At 41.8% G+C, this 17321-nt stretch overlaps 1 protein-coding gene across 2 annotated transcripts in view; it reads right to left on the reverse strand.

Moving 5' to 3' along the window:
- Positions 1 to 464: 464 nt before the first annotated feature.
- Positions 465 to 17321, reverse strand: part of NDFIP2 (Nedd4 family interacting protein 2) — a 248265-nt gene continuing 231408 nt past the window's right edge. For both annotated transcript variants that reach the window (XM_086934815.1, XM_086934814.1), the window contains 2 exons: positions 10660 to 10765; positions 465 to 1985 (listed from right to left, as the gene is read on the reverse strand). In XM_086934815.1, the coding sequence (XP_086790941.1) occupies positions 10662 to 10765 (104 nt within the window). In that variant the 3' untranslated portion in view covers positions 465 to 1985; positions 10660 to 10661. The remainder of the gene's footprint in view (positions 1986 to 10659; positions 10766 to 17321) is intronic.

Below are 17321 nucleotides of genomic sequence, written 5' to 3' on the forward strand. Positions count from 1 at the left end.
TTTGATAGGATATAATACACTTGTAATAAGATGGATGGGATATCAGTCATATTTGTGATGGCGTATCCGTCTGCCAAACTCTACAGCAAACCTAAAGAATGTTGTGAATGATGCGCCTTCTACATTTGTATAGCATCTATCATCAAAGAGATCGCCAGGATTAGGGATTCATTTTTAGCAGACATCTACTTAGGGGGAGGCAAAGGATGTGCATATGGTAGCCCTTCTTCCAAATCGAAAAAAATACAATGATGCTTGTGGAGTTTAACTGTAACATCATTAACTGGCGGCATGCAAAATGACAGAGAAACTAGCTACTACTGAGGCTCAGGATCTGGTGTAGGAGTGGTGCAGGTCATACTTTGCTGCTGCATAATCCAGTTGAATTATACAAAGTATCTCAAATGTTAATACATGTGCCAAACTGAAATAAACCTTTTTAAAATATTAAAGAACAGAAACACTTTTCTGATGAGCAGCAAATAAAATTTTTATTTTTGGGACAAGATAAATATAGAAAAATAAAAATAACAAATGGAAATGGAAAAAAAGATTTAAATCAGCTATTGAACATTGTAATTAATAGTGTTAGTTTATTTACTTTTTACACACAAAGGCAAACGTTTAACATTTTATTTTAAATGCATTCGCCCTTTTAGTATTTCTCAGCGATTTGTTCATGGTAACTAATTTTTTTATGTTCTGCTTATATACATATGTATGTGTAAACACAGTTTAACTTTGAAAGATGCACTATGTATTTTTTCATTCATATCAATTTTAGAACCAAAGTTGTAAAGTCATCAAATGAGTACAAAATATTTGTTAAGGTGCAACACTCACTTGTGGCTAGTTAAACGTCAGAATTCCAGTTGTGGTTGAAACTTAAGAGATGACTTAATAAAATGTTGCCTGAAGTTGAATACCAGTTAATAGTGCATTGCTTTTATTTCTGGAGTCAACGCCTATCAAAATTATGAAAAAGTGCAAAACGCAAAAAAATGCAATCTACTTTATAAAATGATGTTAAAAAGTAGCTGACATTTAATCATTTAATTTATTATAAATGACTGAGGTGACGGACGTATCCATTCCCAAATAGTTTCAACTGAATATGTTACTACGTTGCATATGTGGGGGCATGAAGAGGATTAAGAAGTTGAATAGATCAGTGGTAAGAAATTCATAAGCATTTGCAAGCTTACATGCGGAGATCAGATACTACTCATTCCTTGCAATTACACTTCTGCCAACCTAATCCTAAAAAAATTGGACTAGCAAAAAAAATAAAGAACAATACCCATATAAAATGTATGCAAAATCTCTTAGTTACAAATACAGACCTTAAACAATGAACTTAAAAAGAATTATGTAGTTGATATTTACAATGATAAAGTAGAGATTTTACACTTGATCTTTTGATTAACATTTTGTAGACAGTTTTGCACAGGATGTATTTTCATTTATAAAAAGAGGGCCCAAAATCTGAAGGAAGAAAACTTTTTTTGTCAGTTCTACAGTTGCAATAGGCTTTATAATAAACACTACTCCATGACTAGGCAATATGAAAAATCATAGCTGTTGATTTAAACGAACCTGGTATACATTCCTTATTAAAAAAAATAATAATAAGGCCCAAAATAAAAATAGTGGAACGTACATGCAATAGGACCGTTTACCAGTGTCGTGTTTTGGATTGCCCAACTCTGACGTCTACATAACTCTCAATGATTTGTTCATGTTTCACACATATTTAAATGTAGCACATATGCAAATGTGCAGGAAAATATGTTTGCAGTACTTATCATACATAAAATAAACAGAACTGAAATTTAAGCATAAACCACCCTGTCATTATTTACTGAGAAGTATCTTGCATTCACAAATTTGTCTTCTGGTTTTAGCAGGTCTTCTTAACCACCGGGTTTACAGACCATCTGGAATTTCACATTGCTTTTTGGAATGGAATGTCTGGTCAACCTAGCCTGAGGAAAAGAGAAGAATGATCAGTCTTCTTAATATTGCAAACACAATTCTTGATCAGGGGTTACAATATAATACAAACTAAAAGAAAAAAATATGCCAACATTAATAGATGAGCTTTTAGAACAAGAGATTTACATGGATTTTGAAATACAATTTCACTTAGATGTTTAAATCGGGGAAAGGTGAGTGTGAAGAAAAGCAAAACAAGCAACCTACTAGTGGAGAACCAAAATATATAAATTGTAACAAATAGTTTTTTCAGAGTTAATCAAGTTTTTGCGGACTTTAATTAGCTACACTTTCTACGTAACTCTCCTCACCTCTTCCTCACAGTTCCTCATTTTACATAATCTTTATCATTTCGCTTGGACTGATATAAATTGCACCACAGCATTGGAATCGGTGTTTATCTTGCAACTATGCACTTGAAGTCTCTAATTTCACTGTAATTATGTTCAAGTTTTACAGTTTTCATTCTTTATGTTTGTCCCTTCCTCCATTAAACCTACAATGGCAAAGAAGAAATAGAAAAAAGAGAAGATGGGAAGGTTTTGGGGTTATGAAAGATTTTCATAAGCTAATGAATGATAGAGTAGTGATTTCTGGAACAAAGGCTCTTAGAAATACTTGCATAATTTTCTCCACAGTAGCTTGGGTCAGAAACTGTGAAGAAGAAACCTTGCATGCACCGCATGCTGTAGGAATGAGCAGTGTTTAAGCATGATGTGGCTAACTGTGCCACTCAGTTTTTCTGTGCCTTTGGCTCGAACAGGCTCAAGGACAAATTCTATGAGGAAGGGAGATAACATGCACACCAAAGGTCATTGAGGTCTTCCCAGTGTGAACATACAGTTTGTTAGCAGGGCTCCACTTTCACATCGAACAAGTAGGGAAGGTTAGAAACGTTCTTCCCGACATGTGTTCTGCTGTGACATACTCTATTGCTTACTCTACACGAGAACCCCTGTTTGTCATAGATGCCCCTCAATTGTTTATTTCATTTTTGATAGTTAGATGTGCTTAATACGTTTAAAGGGAAACTCTAGGAACAGATCAAGAGTGGACAAAATGCCCAAAAGCAGTTCTGCCAAGTGCATCTAGTGGGAATATAACTAGAGGCCCACTATTAATAGAAAAACAGATTAACACAGTTACCCGGTTCATCGAAACAGAACCAGAACATATAAAGAGGAAAATTGCACTCTAAAAATGTCAAAAAGAAATTAAGGAATTTATAATACATTCTGTACAGGTGCTAATGAATGTATGTGTATGAAAGTGGGTCCTATATTCTAGACCTTGAACACTGTAGCTGCACAACTATTTAGATTAGGGTATATCAATAAAAGAGGTTGTCAGATATGACACAGACCCGTCTGGGCTGGTAGGGAGATATATATTTAGTATGGACTTTTGGGATGATTATTTCCTGCCAGTCTCCTTTCTTTTTTAACCTTACTAAGCCAGGAGATACAGGGAGAACCATGGTGACATTACTTTGCATCCCACTCACGACTGCTTACATTACGGAGTTCAAGGGGGACCCTCCATGGGTGTCAAGGGGCCCACAAGATATACTTAATACATTTACACAGTTTTATTCCTCATTATATACGTCCACTAAGGGCCCGGTGCAGGAAAATCTCAAGCCGTTTCTGGACTCGCTAGAGTTGCTATGGCTGGGACACAGGCATAAGGAGTGTCTTGATGTTCCCTTTACAGTAGAGGATGTACTCCAGGTGATCAGGAGCCTTCCATCGGATAAGGCACCTGGGTCCGGCGGCCTGACCACGGCTTTTTACAAAGCTTATGCCGAAGAGCTGGTCCCACACCTCATAACACTTTATGAGACGGCTCAAACCTCGGGCATCCTACTGCCCTCCATGCGAGAGGCCATCATAATCACTCTGCTCAACCCGGGAAAACCAGAGGAAGAACTTGACTCCTACCGCCCATTGTCATTGATAAACGTGGATGTTAAAATTCTGGCAAAACTCATTGCTACTCGACTGCAGCCACCCCTACCGTTGATCGCCCACCCAGACCAGTTGGGTTTTATCCCAGGGCGTTCTACATCTCATAATCTTCGGACCTTTTTTTCTGTTGTGCATTATCTCCATCCGGACTCGAAGGCTATTGCTATTTTTCTCGACGCCACAAAATCGTTTGACTCAGTGGAGTGGTCATATCTTTTTGCAGTCCTGGAGAGGATGGGGTTCAGTCCCCTTTTTCTCAGTCTAGAGTGTCTGCTCTACACGAGGCCTTCGGCCAGGGTCAGAGTGAACGGAATGCTATCTGACCAGTTCACCATTTCAAGGGGCACGAGGCAGGGTTGCCAGTTGTCCCCCTTACTTTTTGCTATTGCGATGGAGCCATTAGTGGCCCGCATCAGGCAGCACCACACTGCCAGAGGGGTTTAGCTCCAGGAGCCTCTTAATCTCTCGTCACCTTATATCTCTGTGAACCAGAGATTAATACGGCTCCTATTCTACAGGAATTGATCAACTTTGGTGGTATCTCTGGAGTTTCAATAAACTGGTCAAAATCCACAATTTTCCCTTTAACTGACGCCACAGCACCTTTTCTCCTCGACTACCCATTAAAATGGGCGGACGGCCCGGTAAAATATCTCAGGATATGGTTCAGCAAAAGCACACAAGAAATTTGGGACATGAACTTTGGCCGCACAGTGTTGTGGTTGGAGGATAAGGTTACCGCGTGGGCTGGCCTCCCTCAGTCTCTGGCGGGGAGAATAGCCATTGTAAAGATAGTGGTTCTGCCGAAACTGATGTACCTTTTTGTCAATATCCCGATTCCCCTCACACAAATTTTTTTCAGCTCCATTCACTCCTTATTGATTTCCATGGTATGGGTGGGCTGACAGGTGTGGATCTCGTGGGAACTGTTGACTTTAACATTCTCCCAGGGTGGACTGGGTGCCCCGGACATTCAACTGTACGCGTTCAGTGCACAAGCACAATGTTTACATTTTTGGCTGCACCCAGCCCCCTTCCAACCGCACACAGCTGTGGAAGTGGATTTCGCGGCTCCGCTCCCTCTTCAGGTAGCCTTATACCAAACTTGTAAATGTCCTCTCGGAAACATCGACACAGTGGAAACCTTAAAATGGGCATGGGACAAGCTACTGGAAAGAGTGCATCACAAAATGTTGTATGCCCCATCCATCCGTCTGCCTCACAACCCTATGCTACCCACAATGGGAGAGGGGGCAAGCAGAGCCCTGGCACTAAAGTTGGGAATACGTACCTTTGAGGACCTCTATCTGGGAGAGGTGTTTAGAGCTCCTCCTGAACCTGTGGAGGGGCGTGCAGTTTCTTTCTCGGAGTTATTCTTTCACCATAAGCTCAGGGCCACATGTAGAACACTGCACAACACATTCCCAAACCCACGTCCAACATTGTAGCTTTGAAGAATGTGCTGAAGACTGACTCACCTCGCAGACTCATTTCAAGGAGTTATAATAACATGTAGAACTCTGCCCATACCAAACTTGTAAATGTCCTCTCGGAAACATCGACACAGTGGAAACCTTAAAATGGGCATGGGACAAGCTACTGGAAAGAGCGCATCACAAAATTTTGTATGCCCCATCAATCCCCCTGCCTCACAACCCTATGGTACCAACAAGGGAGAGGGGGCAAGCAGAGCACTGGCACTAAAGTTGGGAATGCGTACCTTTGAGGACCTCTATCTGGGAGAGGTGTTTAGAGCTCCTCCCGAACCTGTGGAGGGGCGTGCAGTTTCTTTCTTGGAGTTATTCTTTCACCATAAGCTCAGGGCCACATGTAGAACACTGCACGACACATTTCCCAAAACTATGTCCAACATTGCTAGCTTTGGAGAATGTGCTGAAGACTGACTCACCTCGCAGACTCATTTCAAGGATTTATAATAACATGTAGAACTCTGCCCCCTTATTGACGCCCATGGCCTGTCAGGCATGGAATGCGGACCTATCACTCTGCTGACCGAGGAACAGTGGGCGTTCTGTTGCATTCAACTAACGACCTTATCGTCAAACTACAAACTTTGCTTAATACATTTAAAATTTTTACATAGATTCCATAGGACTCCTTCTCAGCTTTACCGTATGGGGATTAGGGCGGACGTCGGATGTTGGAGATGTGGCTAAACACCAGCTACTTTTTTGCATATGGCCGGGGGCTGTACCAGATTGGCCCCTTTCTGGTCCATAATTTTTGACACTATACATGACATCCTTGGTACACCTGGCGACTCGGGTCCCCTGTTGGGACTATTGGGATATGTTAAGGACACTGGGATCCGTAAACTACACGCTATGTTGTTGCTGCTCTTCAGGAGTAGGGTTGCTATGATTTGGGGGAGGAGGGGTATCCCCTCTCTGAAAGACTGGATTCAAGACCGTTCAGTCAAACATCATTGTCCACTTTCTGGGAGCTGATGCCAGCGGCCTCCAGGCCAAAAGACATATGGGACCCCTTCTTGGAATGGGCCCACGTGCGCCAACATGAGTCTACAGACACCTCCGAGACACCTACTGATAAATAGATGCATTCATCCATGCCTGCAGGCGAGTAAGGTGCAGTCCTCATACAATTGTGAACGGAACACACCCAGGTTCATTTCTGTAGGCATTCATGGGCCCTTCCTAGGTTAATTGATAGGTGCAATTGTGGTGTTAATTTGTAAAAGAGTATACCAGCCATCAACCGGATGCAACATGTATAATGCACTTTGTTTTTTGTATATGGAAATAGGAGTGACGGGATTTTTGTCAAGTAAAGACATGCCGACATAACTCAAACAAAATTGTACTGTGTAGCGGCGAGGAGTATCTGGCTACTTTGTTAATGTTGTCTGTTTTTATTGAAAATGTCAATAAAGATATTTTAAAAAAAGAAATACACTACCTAAATCCTAACCACATGCAATTTTAAATCAGTCACACTCAGTCTATCTAAATGAGAAAAAAACACAAATGGTCTTCAAGCGCCTCATTCATGAGGTCCCATGACCTGTATAACAAAAAAGAGCTCAACATAAAGCCTGTTGAGCACTGCACACCCCTCCCAACATGGAGCACGACTTGATGAAGATTTCACATTGGTGGGTGAGGGTCAGTGAATCCTGAAGAGGATACTCCTCGTACCTGTAATTCAGTGACACAAAGGAAAATTCTTCTTAACACCGTTTACAGAACGTCTTTTAATTAGACTCAAGTTTACAGTTTTGGTAGGATATGTGATAAACCAAAAAAATCCTGTGCCACCGCTTGTTTGTTTATATAAATATAACCAATTTTCCCCATTCACCCTTCCACTCCCTAGGTCTCTACAACACACCATAAATTCTGTATTAAAACCTTATGCTGTAACCTACTCCTGCCCCCTGCTAACCACCATTAAGCTCAGTCACATGATCCACAAAATCCACTCCATCTCCTTAATCTAAGGCTCCGTAACTCCAGATTATAAGTGGTGTGAACGAAGGAATATGATCCAGCTCATCCACATCGGTTTACCAAGATATGCTAAACAAATGCTTACAATGGGGCAAATTCACAACAGCTCCCTTGATTATATACTGCACTTCTTCTAAAATACTACTTACTTCACTCTTGAATGCCTATGAGAATTAGCCCCAAAACATATTATTTAGGAATATTCATGACTAGTTAGTACAAATAGGAATCACTGTACCCTTCTTGTACTTTCAGTAATAGGAAGTAGGACATTTCAAGACAAGTTCACAAAGCAGGCAAAAATGTACTACAGTAGTACTATTTCACCTACACATAAATGTTTTTGTGAACAGGTTTCAATGCTCGCAAACTGCCTGTTTGCATTGAATTGCTTACAACTTTTATCATGGTTTTATGTTGTCTCATACACAAGAAGATCAGTGGCCAAAAACTGTCCAAATCAAAATCTTAAAGTAACATCTTAGGACCATTGTTCATAGGGGATAGCTAATCGCTAGGAAACAAGCAAATGCAGACTGTAAAGGTCCAGAAACTGGGGATTTAGAACAGTAATCTTGAGGCTCTTGAAGTAGGTTGGTATAGTTGTGATACACCCAATTCAATAGACAAACCGGAATAAAAGGTAAATCATTTTGAAAAAGAATCAATATTAAAGGTGATTTGCTCAGGTAGGCACTAACTATCCCCCCTCACAGGAAAATTCAATAAGTGGAGGTGCACAAACAATCTCATAGACTCTCTTTAGAACAGACAACAAAACCATATGGCCAGATTCACTGAGCTAGAAAGGTTGATATGTTAATTATGTCAAGTGCATGACTTCCTCCAGAGGAACCAAGGCTTCAGACTCTGTGCTAGTTATTGAAAATGCATGGTAGTAGCACTGACTTCGTCAAAACTCACACACCTTAGAATTAAACATACCCTAAGCTCAAAGATACTGGTATATAGCACAGGAATGTCCTGTATCTGGAAGAAAGTGATGGAAATGTTTCTAAAGCAGGCATCACAACCAAAAAGGGGGGGAGAGCGAGCGAGAGAAAGAGAGAGAGAGAGAGAGAGAGAGAGAGAGAGAGAGAGAGAGAGAGAGAGAGAGATAGAACGAGAGAGAGATAGAACGAGAGAGAGAGAGAACGAGAGAGAGAGAACGAGAGAGAGAGAGAACGAGAGAGAGAACGAGAGAGAACGAGAGAGAGCGAGAGAGAGAACGAGAGAGAGAGAACGAGAGAGAGAGAGCGAGAGAGAGCGAGAGAGAGAGCGAGAGAGAGAGAGAGAGAGAGCGAGAGAGCGAGCGAGCGAGAGAGCGAGCGAGAGAGCACGCGCGTGTGTGTGTGTACACACACATTCTGAGGGGGGAAAAGGCAACCTCGTGTAGGGGGGATTACTTCTCTTATTTCAGAGAATTGACTATCTAGGATAAATTGCTTATAGTCTTGGAAGGCAATTTTATTTTCTATATCACCCTTAGTCTTGATGACAAGAATACAGAAAATATGATGTCCAACAAATAACAGCAGAAACTGTGTTTACAAACTCTTTTTAACACAAACTGGCCAAGTCAGCAAATTGACTTGTAATCTCCATTTTGCAAGTAAACCCATTAGGAGAAATACATAAAATTGCTCCAATTGAAAAAAACTGCCTTCCCAAAATCAAGAATTTCTTTTGGTGAATGATCAATTGAAAACCTATGCAATACCTTTGGAAAACTAAGGAACCCGGTCAGAGCATCCTACGGTAATAAATTACATTTATAAATATTGTTGCAACCCCCTGCACACTTTCTTTGGATAATTAGTGAGCCCTATATTCCATTTTAGTTACGTTCTGTAACTTGGTTAACACCTTCTATGCTCATGACGGAGCCGCTCCGGTTCCGTCATGGCCCGCTCGGCGCGCCTGCGTGGCGCGAATTCCGCGCCTGCGCTGGACACGTTCCATTGAGCGGGCGGGGCCATGACGGAACGGCTCCGTCATGAGCACAGCTTAACCGCGGCTCGTGACGGAGCGGCTCCGTCACAAGCATGCGAGCGCCGCTCGGCCCCCCGCCCCCTTAGCGCTGCGGCGGAATTGCCGCTACAGCGAAGGGGTTAAGTGATGTGTTGATCCGTTTTATTATTTGGAAAATAGGTAAAATAACCCAAAAAACACATTAGGAATAGAAATAACACTAAGAGGTTTGCAGACACTTAGAACATTATCAGAGAACAGGAGTAGAGGATAAAGATTGCTTTGGCAGTTAGGGAGGGTGGGAATAGGCACAGATGAATAAGAGAATTAGATAATGTAGTTCACAGAGAAGTGCGAGTCAGGGTGTTAAATTGAAAAGCGATCAAAAAGGGGGCACATTGAGGTGGAAGATCAGGCCTAATGTAGAAGATAAATATTTGAGTGGTGAGTCTGACACTTTGTTTGAAGTGCATGAGAGAGAGAGAGAGAGAGAGAGAGAGAGAGAGAGAGAGAGAGAGAGAGAGAGAGAGCGAGCTAATCAGGACAGTGGGGACATCATTTCAAAGTCTTGAAGCATATAAAGTAAAAGCTGGTGTACACGTCCATTTGTTGGTGATCTTACAAACATCAAGTTTCACAAGGGTGGAGTGTGAATAACACAGATATTTCTTGAGGCAACACGCATATTAGCCAGCTATTCCGGGTTATTAGAAGGGCAGGCTTTGAACATGTGAATACTTCTTGAAAATAATTCTCACATTTAATTTACCCACTGTAACTATATTAAGACAGGTGACATGTTCACATTTGCATAGGTGGGTGATTAGCCATACGGCTATGTAAAAAACCAATGAGTGTCGAACAGATTCTAGAAGGCCAGTTAGCAACACACAGCGAATGTCAATACACGAGTATACAAAAGCCTCACAATGGAGTAGAAATTAGGGAACAGGTAGAGCAGGCCACATAGTCCATATATCCTAAGTGTGTATTCAGATATTTATGCAGGGGTTGACTCATGAAATACTTATGATTGTGCTAAAAATAAACACACCACATGCATGGGTTCTCAATGAGAGCAAAGTGTATATGCACAACTTAACATAACTGTTTTAGGTGAGGAAAGACCAAATGTCAGTAAAAATATTAATACAAACTAAATTTTAAATTGGAAAGGATACAAAACTCTGGGTATTCAAAAACATTATAATAGCACATGTAAAGGTTGATTTCCTTACCTCTAATATAAGAAGAAAAATCTTGTCCTATGAGCAGCTGCCATGCTTTCAGACATGTTTCGCACTTTTAAATAATTGACAAATCCTCTGAAGAACAAAAGGAGGCCTAAAAATAGAAAACAGAAAGGGAGTTTAAAAACTCTGCATTTTTCTCAAATACAAAAGAACAAATGTACTTGCAACTACAGTTCTTTAGAGATGAACATGTTAGAAAATGCATGTGCTTTGGTATATTCCTCATCATCAGGTTGGTAATGGTAAGTCACTTATCAGAGTTGCATTACAAACCCATCCTGACATTTTGGATTGGCCAATACGTGGATTATGTCTTAACTCTGATGCCAGTTGACCAATTCAGATTATGAAACAAAAGCGTACTAGGAACTAGAATGCCTCCTCTCAGATGGGTGGGGGACGTGCATGCCTATAAAACACGTCTTCCGAAAGGGGTCGCAAATTGCAAGCTGAGAACGGGAAATATGCAATGCAACCTTTTACTTCATGGGTTGCATCGCAAATTGCATTCCATACACAAATGTGTCGGAGTGCAATTTGCACATCAATGGTGTTCATACAGGGATAGTACCCAAGACCCAATGTCTGAGACAAATATTGAGTGGCTTCTGAAGTTTACTTTGACATTATGGAATTCTGTATAAGGTTTATCGGGGGAAGTGAATGGCTTTAACTAACAATTCCAGTGGAGGTAACCATCACAATGGCCACTTTCTCAAATATTCCAGCTCATATGTGTGCCTGGTCACTAAAGTCAAGGACATCAAGAAGGATAGCACCAGTGTGGTATTCAATGCCGGGTGGAAGAATGCTTTAGAATTAAACTTTTAGAAAATATTTCGAATATAATATGAAAGAGCTGCCTGTTGCAGCCTAATGAAGGCCTATTTCAGACTTTATAAACCTACACATAGAAGTTATGATAACATCTCATGGGTTTTGCAGGGGACTGGTTTGAGGTACTTGCTTTGTAGGGATATGGAAAATCTTTTCTTCTTCTGTATTATGTTGGTGGAATAACCCAGCTCTAGACTAAGCCATCATGTTGATGCATGCTTGGCGATCTGACTATATTACAGGGCTTCAGGAGCTAGGCTGCCAGTTTTAGAAAGCCGAGTTACAATGAAGAATCTGGCTCATGTATCTGGGATTAGCCTCAATAGGCTGATGACGGCTCATGGATAATGGAACAAGAATTAGGTACCATGTCTGTCTGACTCACAATGGCTATTCTATTCCTCCAGTCTCGCAGCATTTATAATCTGGTCATGTGGCTCTGAAGGAAAGGAATAAGAAGTCTGCTGTAGCCGATTGATATTGCCTCACCCATAGATCCTTTGTTGGAGGCAAAGCACGGGTGTTTGCAGGTGGGTTGCTTGAAAAACAGTCCTAGATTATATTCCTAACAGACTGGATAGGAAGAAGACTTCTGTAATCTGCCACTTTCTTCCTTGTATCTAAACGTGCTCCTCAGACACGGTGAAGTTGGGTTTTGCTGCCATCATCCACAGATCCTGGAAAATGGATCTTGATCCGCCCTAGTCTTGATGTAGTATACTTCTGTGATATCAAATCTTTGTCACTGGCAGCTGACGTTAAACAGACTTTGAAAGCTGACATAACTACAATTAGATCTAGAAATATAATGTGAAGAACTTGCTCCTTATTATGTCCATGGACATTTGGCTCTGAAAGGGTCTATGCGGGCTCTGCATCCACCGGGAGATTCTTAAGTCAGGAACATGATATTCAAGTCCCCTGGCTGCAGAGACCTACCTTTGGTAACATCAGACCACTATTTTTCAAAGTCGTTCATGCAAGCTGTTGTGAGAATTTTGTTTACCTAATCTAATGGAGTTTGTACTCAATGAAAATATTCGTTCTGCAGTAGCAAATGCTCAACCTGCAAATTAAATCATCAGAATACAAGACATATCAAGTCCGGTTTAGGTATGAAATTAGTGCCCATGACTGATAATGGCCCTTTCCGCTCCCACCAACCCCAAAGGCCTACCTATTAGTGCTGGAACCCTGTGGTCAGTTGGAGCTACTGTGCAAGTAATGGCATCCCATCTCACTCCAAGCATTTGGACCAATTGCGGAAAAGTTTTCAAACCCACCTGGATTGTTTCCTTTGCATACCCAACATTGGGCAGAAGATCTCCTTAGAAATTTCTTCTGGGGCATGCCCTTCGGCATGTGACTTAAGCTCTGGAAGATCTGACATGGCTGCAGGTGTTTCTTTTTCTTTTAGAGGCCTTAAGGTCTGAAGACTTCGTTTTGAAGTACAGTCACTAAGCTCCGCCTCGAAGAATAACCTATTGTGGTGGACCATGTTCTTGTCCTGTGCAAGAATGTTTTGAAAACATCACAAGCAGAGATGTGCTCAGGGCAGAGATTGCATAGAGGGTACTTGTGAGAATATTTCCCAGATGTCTTCGTATTTCCACACGGTCTTTAAGTTGCTAAAAGTAAATCTTATTTTTTTCTTCCATTTTTAAAATAAGTTACACTGGCTGTGGTCAGATGGAGGGAACTTCCCCCACACAAAACCCCGGCAACAATAGCTAAACAAAAAACTGTTTTACACAGATATCAAATACGCAGCACTTATTGAGACACACACACACATCTAATATGAGGTAATGAATGTGCCCTTATTATCACCAATAACCTTCGGTTGTCATTACTGCGATAGGAGTTGTGCAATCTATTTAATGTAGCAATGGCTATTTCTTGAACTTTTGGGTATGATCAACACAGACAAACACCCGGTCATAAGGCAATTCCCCTCCTGTGCTGGGAATTGCTATTTTACATTATTCATGACGAGCTGGGCTCGTCATCAGCGTGCGAGGAGGCTACGCCATGACGAGCCCAGCTCGTCATCAGCGTGGAAGGGGTTAAATGTCCTTAAGTCTACCACAGAATCAAAAAGGGATCTTTTTGGGTCCACTGTGTGTATTGATATGAGTGCTTAGCAACTGGCTATAAATAAAATTAGGAAAGAATATTTATGCTATATTTTCAAAAGTCAAAATGAAACAATGACATATTTTTCCACCAAAGTCCTGCTCTCTTCTCTTATCGACTCTGTTCAGACTTATAGCCCATCAAAGAACAAAATTGTGGATGTAATGCTTGAATTAATCTAAGCCACTGATGATTGCTTAGGGTCGTATTCCATTCCATCCTTTTTTGCCCACCATGGAGCTGGACCCATATGCAAATCAGTTGTGACCCTGCTCCAATGGAAACAATACAGCCTGTAGGGCCGTGCCAGGTCCTACCTGAAATGTAACAAAAGTAACCCACAATCAGTTTCACCCTTATTGGGGCTCATAAGTCGGGTATAGCTTGGTTCTAGAAGAACAATGAACACAGGACCCACGTCTGGCCATACCTGTTACACTTAGTGCATCAAAAAACAAAGTGGTGGATGAAATACTTGAATTCATTTAAGCCACTTGCAGTGGCTCGGTGCCACAGTCCAATCCGTCTTTTTTTGCCTACTATGCCACCTCAGTTCGGACCCAGCCATTTGCAAATCATTCTTGACCATGCGCCAATGGGAATAGTCCAGCCCAAACTGCCAGGCTAGGTCCTCCCTGAACTGGAACAGAAACAACCCAGGACCGCTTTCGCCATGATTAGGGCTCATCAGCCAGGTTACTTGGTTCCAGTGTCAAAGTGAGCAGGGACCCACTGCAGTCCGGGCTGGACTGACTTGCATATGACTGGATCCAAACTGAAGTGGCATGGTGTGCAAATAATGATAGTCTGGGTTGTGGCCCTGAGTAATTGCCAGTAGCAGAGATTAATTCAATTATTCCTTCCATCTTTCTAGCTTGGTTTATAATGATCTTGCTACCCTCAGTGTAGGGTTAGAGACTGGTGCTGGTAGTAAGAGAGTTGGAGAAGCCTTAAATGTTTGATGTAGGAAAATAGATCCCTTTGTAACAGGGAAAAAAGCAGTCAAGGAAACAGTTCTTTTAAGATGGAAATAAGATCGTTCTGGGTGAAAAGTTGAAAATCATCCCAGAACCATCGTAGTCAAATGTATGCAAGATCAGGAAATAGTGTATAAATTCCCATGGGTCTTACAGCAAAAGTGAGAACTAGAGGAAAAATAATTTTGAGAGTCTAATGTTTTAAAGATAATGAATTCTTTGGATTTTATTAGAACTGCCTATACCAGACCACACACAAATGGGAAATGCACACAGGGCTTTTGAGCCAATCCAGCCCGCAACTACTAACTTCGAGGTGAGGAGGTGAAAGTCCCATACAATGCTCACAGGTTGAACCCGGACCAATGGAATAATCTCTGGGCCCACTGTGGTGGTATCAGAGAGCGAATGGGAATGGCTGACTGGGAATAACATGGGTAGACATTATTGATAAGGGAGTGGTGTGAGTGCCCTCGAGAATTGAAAGCAGAAAGATTGTGAGAGCCACAGAGATTGAACCACGGGAGCCGGTTATCGATATATCTTGCCTCAAGAGAGATGATACTGCAAGCAAGATGTGCAAGAGTCTCCACATAAGGCAATCAGAAAGTGCCAAAGGAGAGGTACAAATTATTTTTAACTCCAGGTCTTCGTCCCCATCTAGATACAGAGATTATATCTACAAAGCAGCCTGCAGTAATAATCCTCTACTAAACAAAGATGAAGTTATGCTCATGGAGATTATGTAAGAGCTACAGCAGCCAGCACAGAGAATGAAAAAACGTAAAATTTCTTCTTTGGAAAGTGCTGTTGGGCACAACTTGAAGAACAATTGAGAGATCTGAATACCTAGGCTGGTGAGATGGAATCAACGATGGACTAATTAGAACCTGAGCAGCAGAGGCATGGGCATCTTGATTAATTATATGTCCCCTCGATAACCAAAATAAAAACCATTACTGAAAACTGGCAAACACCGAAAAACTCATGACTATGACTGGCGGAGGCTATGTTGTAGAACGAGTGATACAAGGTGCCTTAAACACTGTGGTTTTGAGAAGATCTACATTGCGTCACAATGTCGGTGAAGGACACAAGATTACTTAGTAAAGCTCTTGTTGGCAAAGAGGCGGCTCAACGCTTCTAGTGGAGCTAGCTGATCCACAACAAGATACTCTGTCTAGAGCTGCAACAGAACTTATCACTGTACGGCAGGAAGGTATTGAATTTTATGGCCGCACCTCTTAGCTACAGAGGAAGGAGTTGTAAACCACTGAAAAGACTTGATTGCCAGTGACTGCAGGGCTTCATTATGGTTTACAACTGTTGAACTGTATTTTACAATAACCCACATGGCTTCATTTTGTGTTGCCATGCTCTCTGCAACTTGGTGAAGAATTTCTTTCCACGTCCCTGTTGAAACTTGCACAACCCTCCCCTTGTGGTCGAGCCGATTCCAAGAAGCTGCCTGTGTGCCTCACCCCCCCCAGTTGTGCCAGAGACTCAGTCACATCCTGTCCATTGTTGGCAACTCAGCCTGTCACGACCAACTGCCCCGTGACCACACCAACTGATAGAGGAAGCACGAGGCTGTGCCCCATGACCACACCAGTTGGGCAAGGAAGCTCGGGGCTGCGTACATTGTGCAATCAGAGACAGATGTCCCCTGGCCACGATTGCACCACACAAGACTGACGAAGAACTTGTCAGATGAGGAACTTATCTGAATAAGGAACTTGTACTGTGCAAATGGGTGTGGCTAGCGCTATAAATATGTGTAGGCTGCGGAGTAAATCAGCAGTCTCCGTAGAATTGTCTTTGTACCATTCTGGGACCCTGTCCTTAGCTCGAGCTAATAAATAACTTACTTCCCTCCACGGCTGGTTTTCCTGGTCTCTTTGGCAATGTATGATTTAAGCAAGAAGAACCCGTAGATTCTAGGTGTCCCCTGCACCGCTGGCTTGGACTCTCCTAGTGGGGAGGGGTCTCCAAAAAGCCAGTTGTACACAGCTAAGTCAAGAGTAGCATATGAAGAGAAGATGCACATTTTCATGCAGCCCTTCGCCGGCTGGCAGATCCTTCAGCTGCAGCAGCCATATACAGGAGAGGCAGCTGTAGAAGGCCCACCAGGAGCTGGCATTCAAAGCTTTGGGGCATATACATCAGCTTTCATGCATATCATTACGATAAGGCTGTTTGTTGCTTCAATCCCCTGATCTGCAGCCCTCCATCTTGAGGGCAGACTTGAGCCTCGAGTCTGAGTCCATTCTAGTTTCTTCATCCTGAGATGTTTGAAGTCTAATGTGAAGTGTGGCTCTCTAATTAATGTGGTGCAATGCAACTGTTAGAAATCATGTTCTTTTGTTTTTATTACTAATAAAATTGAAATCAAAAGATTTCTTTAGGGTGATAAAATAGCACCTATATGCAATTGTATGGTTTACTCTTACAAATAAGTAATATTTTTAAGAGGCCCAGGAAGAAAAGATGTGACTGCAAGAAGGTACCACACATGCCACGAGAGTAAACCAACAAAAACAAAGTGGTTTTACTTAAGATTAAGACAACCTAATCAGACTATAAAATGTTCAAAAAAAAACTCAAGTGAGGTGCTGCAGTGACCAATGTAGAGAGGCACTGAAGATAAGCTAACTCCTTGCTCCACTGACTGAGCTGCTTGGCAAGAATTGGAGGCTA

The sequence above is a fragment of the Lissotriton vulgaris genome, chromosome 8 (assembly GCF_964263255.1).
Source record: "Lissotriton vulgaris chromosome 8, aLisVul1.2, whole genome shotgun sequence".
Classification (NCBI taxonomy): domain Eukaryota; kingdom Metazoa; phylum Chordata; class Amphibia; order Caudata; family Salamandridae; genus Lissotriton; species Lissotriton vulgaris.